General features: G+C 34.4%; 1 protein-coding gene across 1 annotated transcript in view; it reads left to right on the plus strand.

The window, feature by feature from the left end:
* Positions 1–18081, plus strand: part of shot (dystonin-like protein short stop) — a 178429-nt gene that overhangs the window by 139335 nt on the left and 21013 nt on the right. Inside the window, exons 70-93 of the mRNA XM_068768857.1 lie at positions 363–481; positions 1088–1246; positions 2051–2282; positions 2783–2971; positions 3188–3342; positions 5199–5424; positions 5886–6012; positions 6128–6251; positions 7178–7298; positions 8054–8211; positions 8547–8698; positions 9151–9391; positions 10287–10382; positions 10853–11035; positions 11420–11579; positions 12247–12324; positions 12439–12558; positions 13159–13431; positions 14518–14641; positions 15281–15408; positions 15845–15921; positions 16155–16226; positions 16621–16653; positions 17644–17718. Of these exons, the coding sequence (XP_068624958.1) occupies positions 363–481; positions 1088–1246; positions 2051–2282; positions 2783–2971; positions 3188–3342; positions 5199–5424; positions 5886–6012; positions 6128–6251; positions 7178–7298; positions 8054–8211; positions 8547–8698; positions 9151–9391; positions 10287–10382; positions 10853–11035; positions 11420–11579; positions 12247–12324; positions 12439–12558; positions 13159–13431; positions 14518–14641; positions 15281–15408; positions 15845–15921; positions 16155–16226; positions 16621–16653; positions 17644–17718 (3422 nt within the window). The remainder of the gene's footprint in view (positions 1–362; positions 482–1087; positions 1247–2050; positions 2283–2782; positions 2972–3187; positions 3343–5198; positions 5425–5885; positions 6013–6127; positions 6252–7177; positions 7299–8053; positions 8212–8546; positions 8699–9150; positions 9392–10286; positions 10383–10852; positions 11036–11419; positions 11580–12246; positions 12325–12438; positions 12559–13158; positions 13432–14517; positions 14642–15280; positions 15409–15844; positions 15922–16154; positions 16227–16620; positions 16654–17643; positions 17719–18081) is intronic.

The following is an 18081-nucleotide window of genomic DNA, read 5'->3' on the forward strand; positions in this document are numbered from 1 at the left end:
ATAGATTGTCTCAATGAATTGTTTTCGAAAGTTAAAGGATTAAAAATATGTAAATCAAGCGATATATACTCAGATTTTGAGTTAGTGAGATCTAAAATTAGAGCCATACTTTCATTCAGATTTCGTTCATTCGTTCTTAAATTCGATTAACATTCAGTGTCAGTCTTTCACACACAAATACTCTTCCTTGTTATTTTATTTTTAATTCTTTTCACCATTATATCTGCTTTTTGTAGTAATGATGTATTAAATTAAAAAAAGTAAATTAAACGAAAGAACTATGTATTTTTGCTCTATCTGTGTTTCATATATTTTAATGCATTTTTATTTGGTTACAATACTTAAAATGTTTTTACTTTCAGGCACTACAAGAGTCGTCACAGTTCTCAGACAAGCTGGAGGGTATGCTGCGAGCTTTGGCCGGTACAGCGGACCAACTTCAACACGCTGAGCCGGTCTCGGCCCATCCGCCTAAGATACAGTTAGTATTATTTTTAATTCGTTTGTTTGTCTGTCCTTTTCTCACAGCACAGCTATACAGGACTAATAAAATTGGAGAGTCCACTATTATCATCATATCAGCAATATAATGGCCACTGTTGGACATAGACCTCCCCATAGATTTCCAATAATATCAGTTAAAATTAGCATGAACTCTCCGGTTTCTGACCTAAATAAGGTTGTCGATCCGTGTGGGTGTACATATAAGAAAAGGCTAAACTAAGAATAAAGAGATTCGAAGACAGCAAATTGAAGTGAAGTGACGTTGAGCAGGTTATATAGACCAAACGACTGTTGAGGCCTTAAGGTTCTAGAGATCACAGATAGGCGAACGGATTGAAAGACAAAGTGGGCAAACCAACTTGTGAAGATCGTCGGAAGACGCTTATAAATCTCCTGGTAAGACTATGTTCGACGATGGATCTTCCGGCTGATATCACGATGAAGATTTTCACTGTCACAGGTTTATTTTAAGTAGAAATAGTTTTCTAACAGGATTTCGCGATTTGAAACTAAAAAATACTGCAATTTTTGTGATAAATTCATTTAAAATATACATTATAATTACCTCGTGTTTTACTCATAGGGATCAAATCGAAGAAAACAACGCCCTGTCGGAAGACCTGGACAAGAGGCAGGAAGCTTACAACGCGGTGCAGCGTGCTGCAACTGACGTCATCAGCAAGGCCAATAAGAGCGACCCCGCAGTTAGAGATATTCGCAACAAGCTCGACAAACTTAACAAGTATGTTATAATATATAAAGTACACCAATGCCTCGCTTGTGCTTATACTTGCGTCGTATTTACTACCAAAAATCACAAAGCAAATTGAAACGACGCAAAGTGAATTAAGATTTTCTATATTACACCATGTAAAGATTCGAAATTAAGTAGGTTCCAGGGTCACTAAGATACTACTTTTTAAAAATAAAATGAGCAAAATAATATAACTCTGCCAATAAATAAATTGGAAAAATATTTACCTTTTTTGTAATCAGAACCAACACGCTAAAATTTATTTAACTTTATTATTCCCATTTACAAAAAGCACAATATAAGTATACTACGTAAATGAAACTGAACTCTAAAATTAGCAAAACAAAATGAAAATATATCTATTAAAATTGCGATTATTTTCAAGGCTTACGTCTGTTAATACATGTACTGTTGATAGTAAAGTTTCGCCAATATTCGTTTGTGAAAAACTACCAAATAGTGCGCAGAAAAGATGTACGCTGGGACTTGAGGTTCTGGAGAGGAGACCATTGATATGCTTGCATATGGTGGAAAAACAAACTTTTTAAAGTCGTCGAAGGACGCTGGATGCAGGCCATTTGGCGTAGGTCCTTTTGGACATCTATGGAATAGGACTATGTCCGGGCATTGGACTTCGTCTTATAACAAATTATATTTTTTCTACAAAGTTGTTTATTTGTATATACAAAAAAATATGTTTTATTATATTCTATTTAGCATTCATACCCAAAAGAGTGATTATATGAACAAGATACACCTAAACATGTCGATTGAAATGAAACTGTTTTCCAGACTATGGGACGATGTTCAAAAAGCGACGAACGCCCGCGGGGATTCCCTGGAGTCTGCTCTGGACACGGCGCGTCGCTTCTGGCAGCAGCTGCACGCGGTCATGCGCACACTCGCAGACCTGGAGGATGCACTGGGTGCCCAGCCCCCACCAGCTGCACAGCCCAGAGCCATACAGCTGCAGCAGGTCGCACTCCAGGAGATCCGCCACGAGATTGACCACACCAAGCCTGAGGTTTGTATCACCCTATATAGTTCCTAATTACATATTGTGTTATTTACTAATATGGGAGGTTCAGGAATGGTTGGATATACGGACAAGTTCGTGGGACCGCAAGGTTAAGTACATTAACGCTTTTTTCAAATCAATATTATATTGGAGATATGTGTTAAGTGCAATTTTGAAAAACCTAATAAAAATGTCAAATAAACGTTTGAATATTTAATGCCTATATACTTAATATAGTGCTTATGGGTTACTTAGTTACTCCTTTATATAAAATTTTTGGGTAGAAAACAAAGACCATAGATGGGCAAAGGGTGCTTGGGACATCCATCCGCAAATTGAACAGACGACCTTCTTAAAGTCGTCAGAAGACTTTTTAGGAAGGCCGCTTCCAAATGTCCAGTTATTGACATCCTAAGTGTATTCCATTTTGTATTGTTTTGGGGTCATAGGTACACGCCTATCCAGTATCTTTTGCTTCTACAAAATAATATTTTCGATATTGCCAGGTTGAGAAAGTCCGTAAAACGGGCTCGACACTCATGTCGATCTGCGGTGAGCCGGATAAACCAGAAGTCAAGAAACACATGGAGGACTTGGACAACGCGTGGGACAATATCACCGCTCTTTATGCGAGGAGGGAAGAGAACCTTATAGATGCCATGGAGAAAGCCATGGAGTTCCATGACACGCTACAGGTAATATATCATATATTTCTTTTGACTATATCAATAATATATTCATTTACCCAGAAAAAAATAGTTATTTAATTTCAATTCCATTGTCCGTGAATATTTTTGTCTTAGCTTACTCCTACGACTATCATGGAAAGAGAGTGGGAGTATTCCACACCATGTTTACCAATGTAAAAAATAGAAAACTTCAGTATTTTCAAAAAAACTTGTATATTTCAGAATCTACAAGAATTCCTCGACACAGCAGAGGACAAGTTCTCCCACATGGGCCCACTGGGTTCCGATATTGACGCAGTAAAACGACAAATATCGCAGCTGGCCACTTTCAAACAGGAGGTCGACCCTCATATGGTCAAGGTCGAAGCCCTGAACAGGTATGAAACACGTTATATAATCAACATAATAAATCAATGCATTCTTTTCTAAAATACTTAGTTTTACACCTGCTATTACTGTAAATACACTTGCAATTGATTAACAGAGAAAGGATATTTTGATGCATATTTATCGATAGTTGTAAATAAATTAAGAAACAGCTTTTTGAATTATCATAGTACTACCGAAACTGCTGTACCGCGCCTTAGGAAAGCGCGGCAAGATGGGGGCAGAGGAAAGAGTATAGCTAATACTCTCAGTTTCAATAGCACTGTAGTAGATAGATTAACAGTAGATATTATTTTCGGATTCACTACCTGCGTACAAGCAAATGTTGCGTCTCACTCGCACAAGCGGGTGTAGATATCTCCATCACTAGCACTTTTGTATCCCAAGATTTCTCCAAAATTACCTTTACCATAATTATCTAACTTTATGCATTCTAATATCCGATTTCTGTTGATCTAGTTAAATATAGTTATAAATTATAATCAAAGATACTTTAGATATTTAAATTTTTGATTTATAATCTGTGGTATAAACAAAACTATTACATTAATAATCTGTCACCGGTGAATATTTTTAGAATGAGTAATGTTTTTGAATAATAATATATGATTCCCATATTAATATACTTGTCTAACCGAGGTGAAGTGAGCCCCGTTGGAAATGTGCACTAATATTGTATTTTTTTATGCACCCCACCCGCCATCGAACCGTCATTGCAGGAGTCTTATGAGGCAAGGACACGAATTTTGAGTTTATATGTGTGTTGCTTGCGTAGTAGTTGTCAAATGTAGTTACATGTCTTATTATAAAACCTTTGCATGTTATTACAAATCATCATTAGATCTAAATTTAAAATTCTGACTATTATAACTTATATACAGGATGATTGGTTAAAGTAAAATCTTTAAAAGGTCTTCTTTTAAAGTGTCTTGTATATGTATGTTATTTGTTTAAAAAGAATTCAAATTATAATTGCATATATAAGGTTATTAAAATAAAAAAAAAACGCAATGCGGATACGTTAGCATGTTACTTCGTGCGATGCCGACTCCGTACTGGCTCATAAAAGCTGGTCAATAGGTTCCTCGCGCCGGCGCGAAAGCGGCCCTTCACGGTAGACCCCGCGTCACGCGCCGGCGCGAGACCGGCAGCTAAGTTGTTAAAAATTATAAATTTAATTTATCACAAAAAAAAATTACGTCAATTTTCAATCAAACTTGATTTATAATTGATAAATAATATAAATCTAAATGCAAAGGTTTTAAATAAAGTGATTGTTGAATCTATCTATAGCTGTTTGGCTTCTATTTCGTCCATTTCTTCTAGATATATCTATCTAATACTCCTAACTTTTATAACGATATCACAGGTTATCACTCTTTTCAAACAAAATGATCATCACCATAAGTCGATTTATACCTTCTGCAAGGCATTACAATACCGTTCTTGAACATAAGGTGATACACTGTGATGACGTTTGTTTTTGTTTAATGCTATATTTTGTTATTCGTCATAGCTATTAAGTTACATGTAGTGCATTAAAACTAGTATTTTGTGTATTTAAAAATCCTATTTAGTTGTATTTCAGTCGAAAAGTTTTCGTCTTAAATAAATTACTTTAAATTAAATACATAGTTACATGTCGTTAACGTTAAAAATACAGTGAAACGTCTAATAGCATAACCGTTGCGTTCAAAATTTTATATTGAACTGGTAACTGTGAACATGACTTTCCGATTAGGATGGATTTGATTCGCTGTCCATATGGAATCACTGTGTTCTTAACGCTTTGGAACTATAAATAATTTACGTTCAATCGATATTTAATTTATTTAATAACTCGCAGACAAGCACAAGAGCTTACCGAGAGGACCTCGTCGGAACAGGCGGCTGCTATCAAGCAACCCTTGACAGAGGTCAACACCCGCTGGTCAACCCTTCTGCGTGGCATGGTCGAGAGACAGCAGCAATTAGAAAGAGCCCTACTGCGACTTGGACAGCTGCAACATGCACTGCAAGAGTTGCTCGTCTGGATCGAGAATACAAGCAGCACACTGGATACTCTTCAGCCGGTAAGCAACTTTGACCCTTAACGAATACAGCATAAAGTTCATAGTTCCTGACTTCATGGAGAGACATGTTAGAGGTTTTTCTACCAGATTGAAAAATAAATGATAGACGTTATAGTACGTTCACCCTTAAGGTGGATAGGTGAACTTAATGTCTTGAAAGACGAATGAATGCAGGTCCCTTCCAACAGGTCCCATTAGGACTTATGGGGGAGGTTTACGTCATCATCATGGACATCATATGGCTGAAATGATGATGATGATTACATCCAGTATAAATTAACTTCTTTTATTAAACTGTCTTAACTATACTTATCCGTTACACTTGCTTATTGTCCCAATAGTAGGAACATCACAAAGATGTTGAATAATTGTAAATTAAAACCAGAACCGGCCGTTAAAGAAGTAAGCGTTAATTGAAATTGAAACCTACGTGATATACAAAAAGGTTGAATTTTATACAGGTGGCAGGCGAGCCGCAGATACTCGAAGTCGAACTGGCCAAGCTCAAGGTGTTGGTTAACGACATCGCAGCTCATCAAGCCAGCATCGACACGCTGAATGACGCGGGCGCACATATAGTGCAACACGGTAATATATACGCTAAAGTCTTAGCAATAAGGTGCAAAGTTGATTATGTTAACTTTTTATTTACTGTACTATAAAGAACATGTATTCTATTTATATTTTATCTATGGACGTATAGGCAGCGAAGAGGCAGGTGAAACCGCTGAGAAGTTGGCAACACTGAACAGGAAGTGGCGCACGCTGCAACAGAAAGCGAGGGACCGACAGACGGAACTAGAGGACGCACTTCGAGAAGCACAGAGGTTATTTTAAAAAAAACTACTAAGAATTGGTTATTTACGTGTTGGGATATAATAGGTTTTGAGGTCTAAACTCATTTAGCGAAATACGAGAGGAAACATATTAACGCTTAAAAATATAAAAAAAATAAGTATACTATATTTAACAGCGCTATAGAATTCTGCAATATTCATTTTACATATTTTTATGAATTAATGGGAGAAGTCTATACCCAATATTGGATGTACTACGGCAGAAATGATTAACATATAACACAGAACCGTAGATAATTCTTATAAATTTGTTCAATTTTAATATATATATCAAAATTTATCCGTTGGACATGCTATAACTTGAAAATGTCTTCATTGATACCATTCATTATTTTTTATTATTTGTTAATACTTCTCTGAAGGTTCTTGTGAAATAAAAATAGCAAACTGCGACGAACTTTGAATTTTCAGCAGACAATTAATATTGAAAGTATCGTCATTTGACAGTTCATTGTGAAGTTCGCACGTTTAACAGTTTATCCGCAGCAACTTGACATTTTCATATAACAGTTGCATCTGTCAATATTTATCGATCATAATTTTTTATTTCACTTTTTTAATAGTCACTCTATACGATATCTATAATAATAACATATAAAAGGTTATTGATGACAAAATTTTTTGCTGACAAGTGAACTGGTCACTCTAATATGTATATAACATTTTTTTTCATTGAAATACGACAAGCCTAACATCTGGTAGTAAAGATATTTCGGTACATCTAATACATAACTAAATATCATAGAAAATTAGTTTTCAAAGCACATCATTGTTTGACATATCTATAAGTATGATATAATACTTTCATTAAATAATGCCATTTTTAACTATCCCTAATATATCTAATAATTGTTAACACTCAAAAACATTTTGCTGACAAACAATTTCTTTTCCAGCTTCAATGCAGAGATCGGCGACTTGCTGTCGTGGTTGTCGGAAGTAGATGCGGTGATAGCCGCCTCTAAACCTGTCGGTGGTCTACCTGAGACTGCAACGGAACAACTCGAGAGGTTTATGGTTAGTAAAACAACGAAGACAATTTATATTTTTATTCTACAAAGCTTGAAAATATGAGGATTCCTCCCGTATAATAGCGGTTACTTTAGCATTATAATACAATATCTTACCATCGTTTAAGCCAATAGATGCCCACTGCAAGGCATAGGCCTCCCCCAAAGATATCTATGGGGGATATACCGTAACCCTCACGCTTGGCAAGCGGTTTGGCGATTACAGTGTGGTATTAAGGCACGCAGAGAACGCTGCTGACCATCCTCCGGAAACTTGTTTGTGAGCAGTGGCAATCCTGTGTTATTAATCCACAAAGTGTGAATCGAACCCTAACTCCTAGGTTACCACTTCTTAATAACCTGAATAAGACAAAAAATAAAAATTAATAAAAATGCTGATTAAAAATATCAGGTAGTAGCTACCCCTTCGTCCGTGTGAAATTTAAAAAACTATTTATTCTATGAATATTTGTTTTGAGATTGATTGAAGAATATTTTTAAAATAAAAGTAGCCTAAGTTACTCCTTGTTACATCAGCTACATGCTAGCATAAGTCTCGACAAAATCAGTCCAGCCATTTCAGAGATTAGCCTAAAGAAACAGACAGACATAAAAAGTTTAAAAAAGTTCTTTTGGTATACGTAACATATATTTATTTGCATGCATGTAATAAAAAGCGGTTATTATAATATTACAAACAGACACTCCAATTGTTATAGGTTGATATTTTTTATTAATCATATTTATCTCTTCTCAAAACAGGAAGTATACAATGAGATCGAAGCCAATCGTCCCAAGATGGAGGCGGTACTGCAGCAGGGCCAAGAGTATCTCAAGCGTCAGGACAAACCCAACCCCACGTCCCAGCTGCACCATAACCTCAAGAACTTGAAGTCTAGATGGGATAACGTAACTTCCAGGTATTATAATATTTTTTATAATTTACAGGTTAAATAGTTACAAATTTATTAAATCGATTAATATAACGTAATAGTATAGTTGAATTATAATATGGACCTTATATTATTATAGTATTCGATAAAAAAAAAACCTTTGTTACATGGGTAGCCCAGACAAAAATAAAAAAATAAAGTGTTGCCATCGCAAAAACTCCATTATTACTAAAAAATAAATTAATAAGCTTAATTGCTTATTACTTCTTTTATTAAATTCATATTAGGTATGCTCGAATATGATCATATTTATATTCATATGGTTTATAAGTGCAATACTTAAAAAAATAATATCCTTTCAGAGCCTCGGATAAAAAGATCAAGTTGGAGATAGCTCTTAAAGAAGCCACGGAATTCCATGATGCGCTGCAATCATTCGTGGACTGGCTGACCAGCGCAGAGAAGACATTAACCTCCGCTAAACCTGTCTCCAGAATAATGGAGACACTGCTCAGTAAGTATTATATGGAATAACAAGACAAATTCACGACCAATACAACCATACACAGTTGAAATTCCTTCAAGCAGCACTAAGCGTTTTGTTAATACTTTTATGGTGTGAACAGCCAAGGTATGGAACAATCTACAGGCATCATTGTTTTCAACCATAACTTGGTCTAATCTAGTCTAGTCTGGTTAAAGTCTTCAAATCAAGAGTGAATAGGATTCTTTTAAGCAAGCATGTAGCATCGTAATCCTCTTCATCTCTAAACATCAGACGAGACAGACCTTAATGCTTTTTTATTGACTATAGAGTCAATAAAAAAAGGAATAAAAGTTTTCAAGAAACTTTTTTGGCCTTTTAAAAATATGTTTGCATGTATCCATGCGAAGGACAGTAGATAAAGTAATAAATAGATATATTCTTTGTATAATGGTGAAATTTAATTAATAAAACTTTTTTAGCACAAATCGAGGAACACAAGGCATTCCAAAAAGAAGTTGCTACCCACCGTGAGACGATGTTGCAACTGGACAAGAAGGGAACTCACCTCAAGTACTTCAGCCAGAAGCAAGACGTTATACTCATCAAAAATCTCCTGGTGTCCGTACAACATCGCTGGGAGCGCGTGGTTTCCAAGGCAGCTGAGAGGACCAGAGCTTTAGACCATGGCTTTAAGGAGGCCAAGGAGTTCAGTGATATGTGGTGAGTGTCAACACAAAAACAGCAGCAGTTTTAGTATCCTTAGCATCCTTAGCATCAATACTAGTTATAAACTGTATTACAGCCATGAACATCCTTCTCCTTAAATAGCGTAATAAATTAATGTCACATACAAATGTATGAAATAATAAAAACTAAAGTTAATATTGTATTACAACATACAAATCTAAATTCAAAATTCAAAAATACTTAGCTGAAGGAAATCGTCTGCTTGGATTCCTTCCCCCCCTGCACAGTACCGACTTTACTTCTGCTTTGCAACACAAGCTATTCTTCTTTTAAACGCGCTCCCCCTCGATATATCGATGAACAGGAATCTGCGCATTTGATGGTTCGAAAGCTGCTTAACAAGCTGACGGAATCATCGCTATAGCTAGATTTTATTATATATTATACTTACATAAATAGTGTATTTAGATATTTAAATGTATGTATTATGGTATGTGTATGTATAATTATATTATGTTATAGCCATTAGTAGATATCTATAAGGAGTTTTTATGCGATTCTCTTCAAATTAAATTATTTGAGTTTACTTTTCCACTTTATTTTTCGTGTTTTAAGTTATTAACTAGTTTCACCTACCTTATCAATTTATCTCTGCACCGCCTAACGATTAACTGGCATAGAATGCCTTCGGGCATTTAGTTTGCCGTTATAGAAAAATGTATAAAAAGGTTTTTAAATAAAATAAGATAAATGAAATTTTAATGTACATCCAAATCATTAATTAGTCGTTCACCGTTACATAGCAAGGTTAGAAATGCTACATAATCAAAAATAAGCTGACAAAGGTAATGTAAATCACATTATGTACATACCCCCAAATGATTTTTTTGCAAGAAGCATATTTTAAACCATGTTCTTGATTATATAGGAACAACTTGATGAACTGGCTCGCAGACACTGAAAAGCAGCTGGACCAACTGAACTCCGAAGCCAATGTCAACGACCCAGAGAAGATCAAACAGAGGTAAAAGTTTTGTTCTGGCAATCTAATGACATGCGGTTTTAAATTCTAATTTTTCACTGAAAAAAACATAATATTTTTCTATTATGTAATTAATATACAGGATGATTAGTAATAGGTGTTACATAAATGATAATTAAAATGTGGTACGACATATCAAAAAAATCAATGATTTCAGAGACATTACATAACGTAATTATAATATGTTAAGATAGCGGTATAGTAAGAAAAAGCTTTTTCAAATTTCATGTTACAACATATTAAAATTAATTATTGTTTACTGTATTAATGTTCGTATTTTGTACAGCCAGAAGTAATTTTCTGAATAATAAGATACACATTTACCCCTTTAAAGCTATAACCATGGATAATAAATCATTAGTTTTATTTCTATGAAAATGTCGCATGAAACATGTTTATTATAGTACTATTAAAATATATTTTACTAAAATAATGTATAATGTATTCCACAGATTAAATAAACATCGCGAGTTCCAAAAAGCGTTGGCCGCTAAACAACCGGCATACGATCTGACCACGAAGACCGGCAAGAACTTAAAAGATAAAGCACCGAAGACCGACGAGACTGCGCTGAAGACCATGCTTGCGGACCTCAAGACTCGTTGGACCACAGTGTGCTCTAAGGCTGTTGAAAGGTACGATCAATATCATAATTTTTCATCATTTCAGAAAGTCCGCTGTTGGACGTAGCCCTCACAGTCCCGAAAATCAAAAAATATGAGCGTCCGAGCACATATTCTGCCAGTTTTGTTTTTTAAATATGAAGCTAGGTATTGTTTAAAAGGCTCTTTTTACTAGATTAAAAAAAACTGTTGAACAATATTTGCATATTTAGTCTTGCGTCCACTACAAGGAATAGGCCTCCTCCGAAGATCGCCACGATGACCTGTCTTATACTGCCCGCATCCAGACACTTCCACCTGGTCCACCTAGCGGAAAGTCTACCCACTCGAAAACCTTTCGATCCTGATCGATGATTTTGAATTATAATTAATTAAATTATTACTTTTACTTAACAGGCAAAGGCGTCTAGAAGAGGCTCTTCTCTATTCCGGTCAGTTCAAGGACGCAATGTCTGCTCTCCTCGACTGGCTGAAGAAGCAGGAGAAACTCTTGGGCGGAGACGCGCCCGTGCATGGAGACCTTGACACCGTCATGGCCTTGATAGAACAGCATAAAGTGAGTTTGACATACTACCTTCTATATTTAAACTTCATTAAAAATAGATGTTATTTTAGTACCGTCATTCATTATTAACAACAACCTTTCGTGTAAATTGTCTTGTTTTTTTTAATCTGGACTAATTATTTTCTGGCTTAGAATAATTAGTTGCACAGTACCATCTAGTTCTGAATCCAATAAGTTTTACTAAGCACCTTTCAAAAACATTGAAATAATAGACATTTTATTACTGGTCACAATTTTCTCTTTATACTACTCCTAGATTCGGAAGTACGATTCTATGAAGAACTTGGCAAGAAACGAAAGATCTTTTAGATGCTAATTTACAATTCTTTAATATTAAAAATCTTCCATTTGTCTCGTGAAAATCAGCGTGATTCTAATCTCAGGCAAATTTAACACGAAAAAGGTTAAGCATTCACACATTTTTAATTTGGAATGCCAGAAATATCTAACTTTGTTGATTTATTATTATAGTTAGCAATTTTTTCATGTAAATATTTTATTAAATTTAGATAGGATATCAAATTTTATTTCTTTATTATGTACATTCCAAAATAAACCTAAATGCAAATATATATTTCTAGTATATATTTTAGAATTTATTTACATTATACAATTTCTCGTTTGGAGTAAATCATTAACTGTATATATTATTTTTCAGCAATTTGAAGAAGATCTACATTCACGAGAGCAACAAATGCAATCCGTTATGAAGACTGGCAAAGATCTAGAGGCCACGGTAAATATATACTTGTTAAAAAAAAAATTTTTCTTAAGAAGAGAGGTTATTTATTTCGAATATAATATTATAGTTCCTTTTGAAAAAGATGTTTATAATTTTCGTAATATTCAGGTACCAACTGAGGATGCTACAAATATAAGACAACAGTGCAGCGAATTGAAGCAAGCCTGGGAAGCAGTGCAAAGCCTTAGTGAGAAGAAGGCGCAGAAATTGGAAATTGCACTTAAAGAGGTATAGTATAAAACCTTTTTCTGAATCCTCGCAGTCTTTTAAGTTAGCGAATTTGTTTCCAAGTGGATCATATGGACCTCTAGGGGTCCACGGGAGACTGGACCAGGGTCTACGTTGGCGTAACATAAAAAAGGGATCGTAAGTGGGAGTCCACGAAAATTTGTCTGCTTTCAATAGTGAAGAACTATAATGTTGATAAGACTTCAATGCAGGCAGATAATATGTTTAGCAATAATTACTTCTTAAAACTATGTTATTCTATATTCAGCAGAATTCGACCGGAAAACAACTATAGTTAAATATAATTACTTTTTGTCGAGTTTTAAGAACATGGTAGAAATAAAGCTACATGGGTTTCACTGGAACCTGCTAAATTTTGAAAGCAGCGTATGAGGAAAAAGTTCAGTGACCTTCTTAGTTAAATGAAGCAAGGACACTTATAGAGAAACTCAATTTGGCTTAAATTTATAATAAATTAGGCTCTTCTAGAATTTTTGTTATGAGTGTACACAAGCGTAAAATTTATATAAATGAATTAATCAAAAAAATAATGGATATTGTTTTATAATTTCAAAGGTCTAAAAAAAGAGTTATTTTCAGGCTGAACGTCTTCATAAATCCGTTAACATGCTGCTCGAATGGTTGTCGGACGCGGAGACCAAGCTGCGATTCTCAGGCCAGCTGCCAGAAGGTGACCATGAGACTGCGATGCAGATCCAGGACCACGAGAAATTTGTCCGAGAACTCACCGAGAAGCAGAGGGACAAAGAGGAGACAATAACGCTAGCACATTCCATCCTTGCAAAGGCACACCCTGATGCTGTTACAGTTATTAAACACTGGATCACGATCATACAGAGCAGATGGGATGAGGTAATTATTTATATTTATTTAGTTGTTGAAACATCTTTTTATTTGAATCACAGAACTGTAGAACCACAACAAAATAATTAGCAGAGATGTTGTTGCCTTCCTTATTGCTTCATCACTGTTTATTCTCATCGCCAACTATTCACAAGCTAAACCGGATCCTTGCCGGCTTAAAGAGTAGTTACATTATACCGATGTTCCCACAAATATTGACATGTCAGCCTTAGGATGTTCTCTGCAGGACATAAGCCTTCGCCATTGATTTTCAATAGGAACTGTTAGAAGCTGCCACCATCCAGCGTCTTTTGACGTTTCAACTATATATATAACAATATATATATATATATATATATATATATATTGAGACCAGGCAACTTTGGAAAAAGCCTAGATATTTTTGTATTAAGTTTGCTTTATGGGGAACATAAGCCATATGGATGAATTTGATCTTAAAACTTGTAAATGAAAATCATTAATTAAATCGTTTGTGTTAACTTACCACCTCACACATTCATTCTAGGCCTACCCCCCTATCTGAAATATTAAAAAAATTACATTTTGTTCAATATTCTTGTAAGAGTTCTTAAAATATATGTAATCTTTAAGTAAACATTATTACTAACTTTCTAATAATCTATAAACCCATTAAAGTAGAAATTAATATTATTATTATCTTAAACAGGACGGTCTATAATTTTTGATTTTTATTATGATAATGACATAATATTTTTCAGCCTTGTATCATTCAAAATAATATCATTATCTTATCAATGCAGTAGATAAATGAAGTAATCAATGTTATCTTTTTAATCCTAATTTATTGTAAGAAATTATTTGGGAACTTTTTCAAACGCACAACGTAATCATTATTCTTTATAACGTTTCGTGTATCATACACACAAAATGCATTCGAATAAACCACGCCAACTCGTGATGTCAATGTTGCCAGTTATGCGTATCTTCAGCAAGGTTTCTGCTGGACAGGTTATTTAATTTTATAACTAATTTGTATTTTTTATTTTTGAATAAAAAATTTTAAATTATATGTATCTATTTTTCTTTTTTGTACTAATACAAATGTTGCTATAGGTATGGCAATGGGCGATGCAGAGAGGCACCAAGCTCGAGACCCATATGCAGAGCCTTAAGGATCTTGACTTAGTGCTGGAGGAACTTCTGCAATGGCTGACAGGATTAGAGAACACCTTGTTGTGTAAGTTCAATTTTTATTTCAAAACTTTATAGTGACAGTGAAAAAAGTCGGAGTAGAATTTTTACACATCACATCGTATCATATCACATCTTTGAATTAAAATATAACGTAAAATTATTAACTGTTCTTCTATTCTCTTCAGAATTCTTCTAAATAGTTCTCTTAATTTGTAAACAAATGTAAACAAAATCTTTAAAGTATAAATCTATTTAACAATTGTAAAATGAATCTACCTCTCAATTTGGAGTCTATAAAAAGGCAAAGTAATACTAACACTGTCCACTGCATGACATATCGTCGGTCGTGAACGATGAACGACGACATGGTCCACGTGGTGGCAGCTTGAAAATCTTTCGGTCCCAACGTGCATAGCAGAAGTCACCTGACCTGGAATTTTCTGCGGGCTACATTCATAAGTTAATATTCTCACTTTCTTGAGATTATTCATAATGATCATTTGTGTACCAAGAAAATTATACCTAACTCAATTTGATTAACACAAGAATCAAATTGAGTCAATACTAGGGTTCGTGAGATATATGACCTCTTCTGGAGAAACCTGTGTCCCATTATTAGGATCATAAAATCAAAAATAATAAATAGTATTTGTAAAGCTAAAAATAATATTTATTTCCATAGCGATGGAGTCAGAGCCTCTGCCAGAATCGATTGAGCTTCTAGAAGGACTCATAGAAGACCATAAAGAACTGATGGAACATACACAGAAACGACAGAATGAAGTTGACCGCGTCTGCAAAGCTTATCAGGTAAATAAATCATTATTATAAATTCATCCTATATTAACATAGCTTAAAATTAATGTTAATGTTTTATCGAAATATAGCTTTAGTTATATAGCTTAATATTTATGTCAAGTTTTTTTTTTTATTAAACTTAACCTCTTTTATTATTTCTGTTTTTAATTTTTAATATTTAAAATAAAGTGTTACAAACATTATTTATAACTCAAAAACGTAAAATTTTTATAATTTTAATATTCTGAATTTTTATTGGTGATCTTATTGAATTATCAGTGTAGGCGTATTAAAAATTTAAATTAACATTTTATTAACTGGTAGGTGAAACGAAGTTGACCGGATCTGCTAGTTTGAAATAAAATATTTGAGTAATCACCGCATTTTATGTTATTTTTTTTTAAAGCTTGTAGAAGATAATTACAAACAAAAATGTTTCTTTAATCAGGTCAAGAGTCAAAGCCAAGGCCGCGATACGACACCTCGTAAAGTTTCAGCCAAAAGCGCAACAAAGGGAACGCCTGGGTAAGTAATTGTGTTAAAATTCCACTAATTGCTCATTGTCTTTTGAGTTTACATTTTTATATCATTATCATTAGCCATTTTTATTATTCATGTTTTAAGTTTGGAAAGCTTAATCGTCACGTTTCATTTTGTTTTTGTTTCTTTTCGTTTTTCTCACGGTCATGCACGACGCGCTCATCGTCCATGTTGTGACGTCATTGCATGGTGTGCGCTTGGGGTTGCCATATGAATAGACGCGGCTCCCAACACGACTTACACAGAGAGAGATCTGTGTCGCCAGATTATTACGGCAGTAGGCGGTTCAGGTTAGTTTTTGTTTTAAATTTACGTGATATTTTTCTTAATAACAAATCCGGCAAATGTTTTATACAACTATTAACTAATGTGTTATTAATACATTAGTTACATTGACAGAATAATTTTAAAACGAATAATCTATGAATTAAAATATTTGCTGGATATTATAATTTTTCAAAGATTTCATTCATCATTATTTTACTTTTCATTTAGCTTCAAAAATTTTTAATTTTAAAACGTCGTTGAAGAATTTACAGTATTGAAATATTTTCCTACGATTTAATTTTTTCATTTTATCTTACATTCTCCGACGACGCCATGATGTAGCTTCATCACGCTCTAACACATGTAAATGTTGCTTTCTGTCTCGTTCGTATGTCACGCTTCGATGATCACGGGCAGGTCCAGGATACAGAGTCGAAGTAGGAGAGGAAGGTTTGATGTCATTTTTATTTGTCGTGTGTTTTTAATCTGTGTAGATGTTGTATTTAGAGTGATTATACAAATATAGATATGTTTGCTCTTAATAAAATGGTTTGATAAATTGACACTGTCGAAATTGCTTTATTATATTTTACATTATTTAATGAGCTTTAAAAAATTTTAACTTCAATGTGAAATTGCCTTGAAATATTTCTTTATTTTAAAATTCCAAATTAAGTCGTATTTTACCATTAGAAAACGACTACGTTCTAAATTCAAAAATTGAATTTGTCAAATCATTTTAATTTTACATTATAGCAGATATATTTAGCATTTATGTCGTTATACGCTTTTAAATATTAGCATGCTTGCTTTGTATGTAGTTTTTCGTATTATAATATTTTTCTCATTAGTAAAATACCAACACAAGCGGTTGAATCCCTCTCAACAATTTTATGTTACGTTTATAATTACAAGTGATTTTAAATCTTGTGCAGTAGCGGGCACTTTTTTATGTATCACATTACAATAGTTTAAAAGCACAGTAATTTATAATACACTGCTAAAATATTAAAAGATTTAAAACACGTAAAATATAGTCTTAATTTTTAAGAAAATAGTTACAAATGATAATCTTAACATTTGTACATTATTCTTAATATATAAAATATTTTAGGTAAATAACGTCATCTTTTAACGCGTATATTTTTAAACAAAAGCATGCTGGAATTATAACTAGATTAATAAATATTTTTACACACAAACCTTCAGCGTAGAAATTATATTTGCAATAACCCACACATCTCATTACGCTACAACACAGGAACCTGTACACGCTTCATGTTACTCACCTCTTTAAACGACTAACCTCCCAAGTTGTCTAACGGTCATCACGTTACTAATCACTGGGTTTGTATGGTCGATGTTTGTATGATGGGTGTGTTTGTATCGTCGGTGTGGGTCGTGTGTGCCGCTTGTTATGACGTTGTTGCGTGTACGCAGTCGCGTGAGCCCCGGCCGCGAGACGCCGGACCGCCATCTGCCACACTACGGCCCGAGGTTCCCGCCGAGGGGCAGGTAAGCATAGGCACACAAAAGTCCCTCCCAAAACACACACACCATAAAATCATTCTCTTACTCCTCTTATACACTTACACAATAAAAAAAAAACTAAAAAACCAGGCAACCTCCGGTCATTCCAGATAGAAGCAGAAGTTTCTTTTGCCACTTTTTCTGTCTCCTTTAGCCAGACAACGGTAGACAACTATGAGTTTCGGCCTTCAAGGGCATCCTTTTGTCGTTATGCTAAACGGGTGCTGTAAATAAATCACAGCCTAATCCGAAGTTTCTTTGAGGGGGTCAATAGTCACTCTATGAAGTCTGCCAAAACTACGGGAGAACCCGGCAGCCTTACCAAACCCGTGAAATAGTAATATGTAG

The sequence above is a fragment of the Battus philenor genome, unplaced genomic scaffold, assembly GCF_028537555.1.
Source record: "Battus philenor isolate CCGP_79_NKW_IND1 unplaced genomic scaffold, ilBatPhil1.0.hap1 SCAF_27, whole genome shotgun sequence".
NCBI lineage: Eukaryota > Metazoa > Arthropoda > Insecta > Lepidoptera > Papilionidae > Battus > Battus philenor.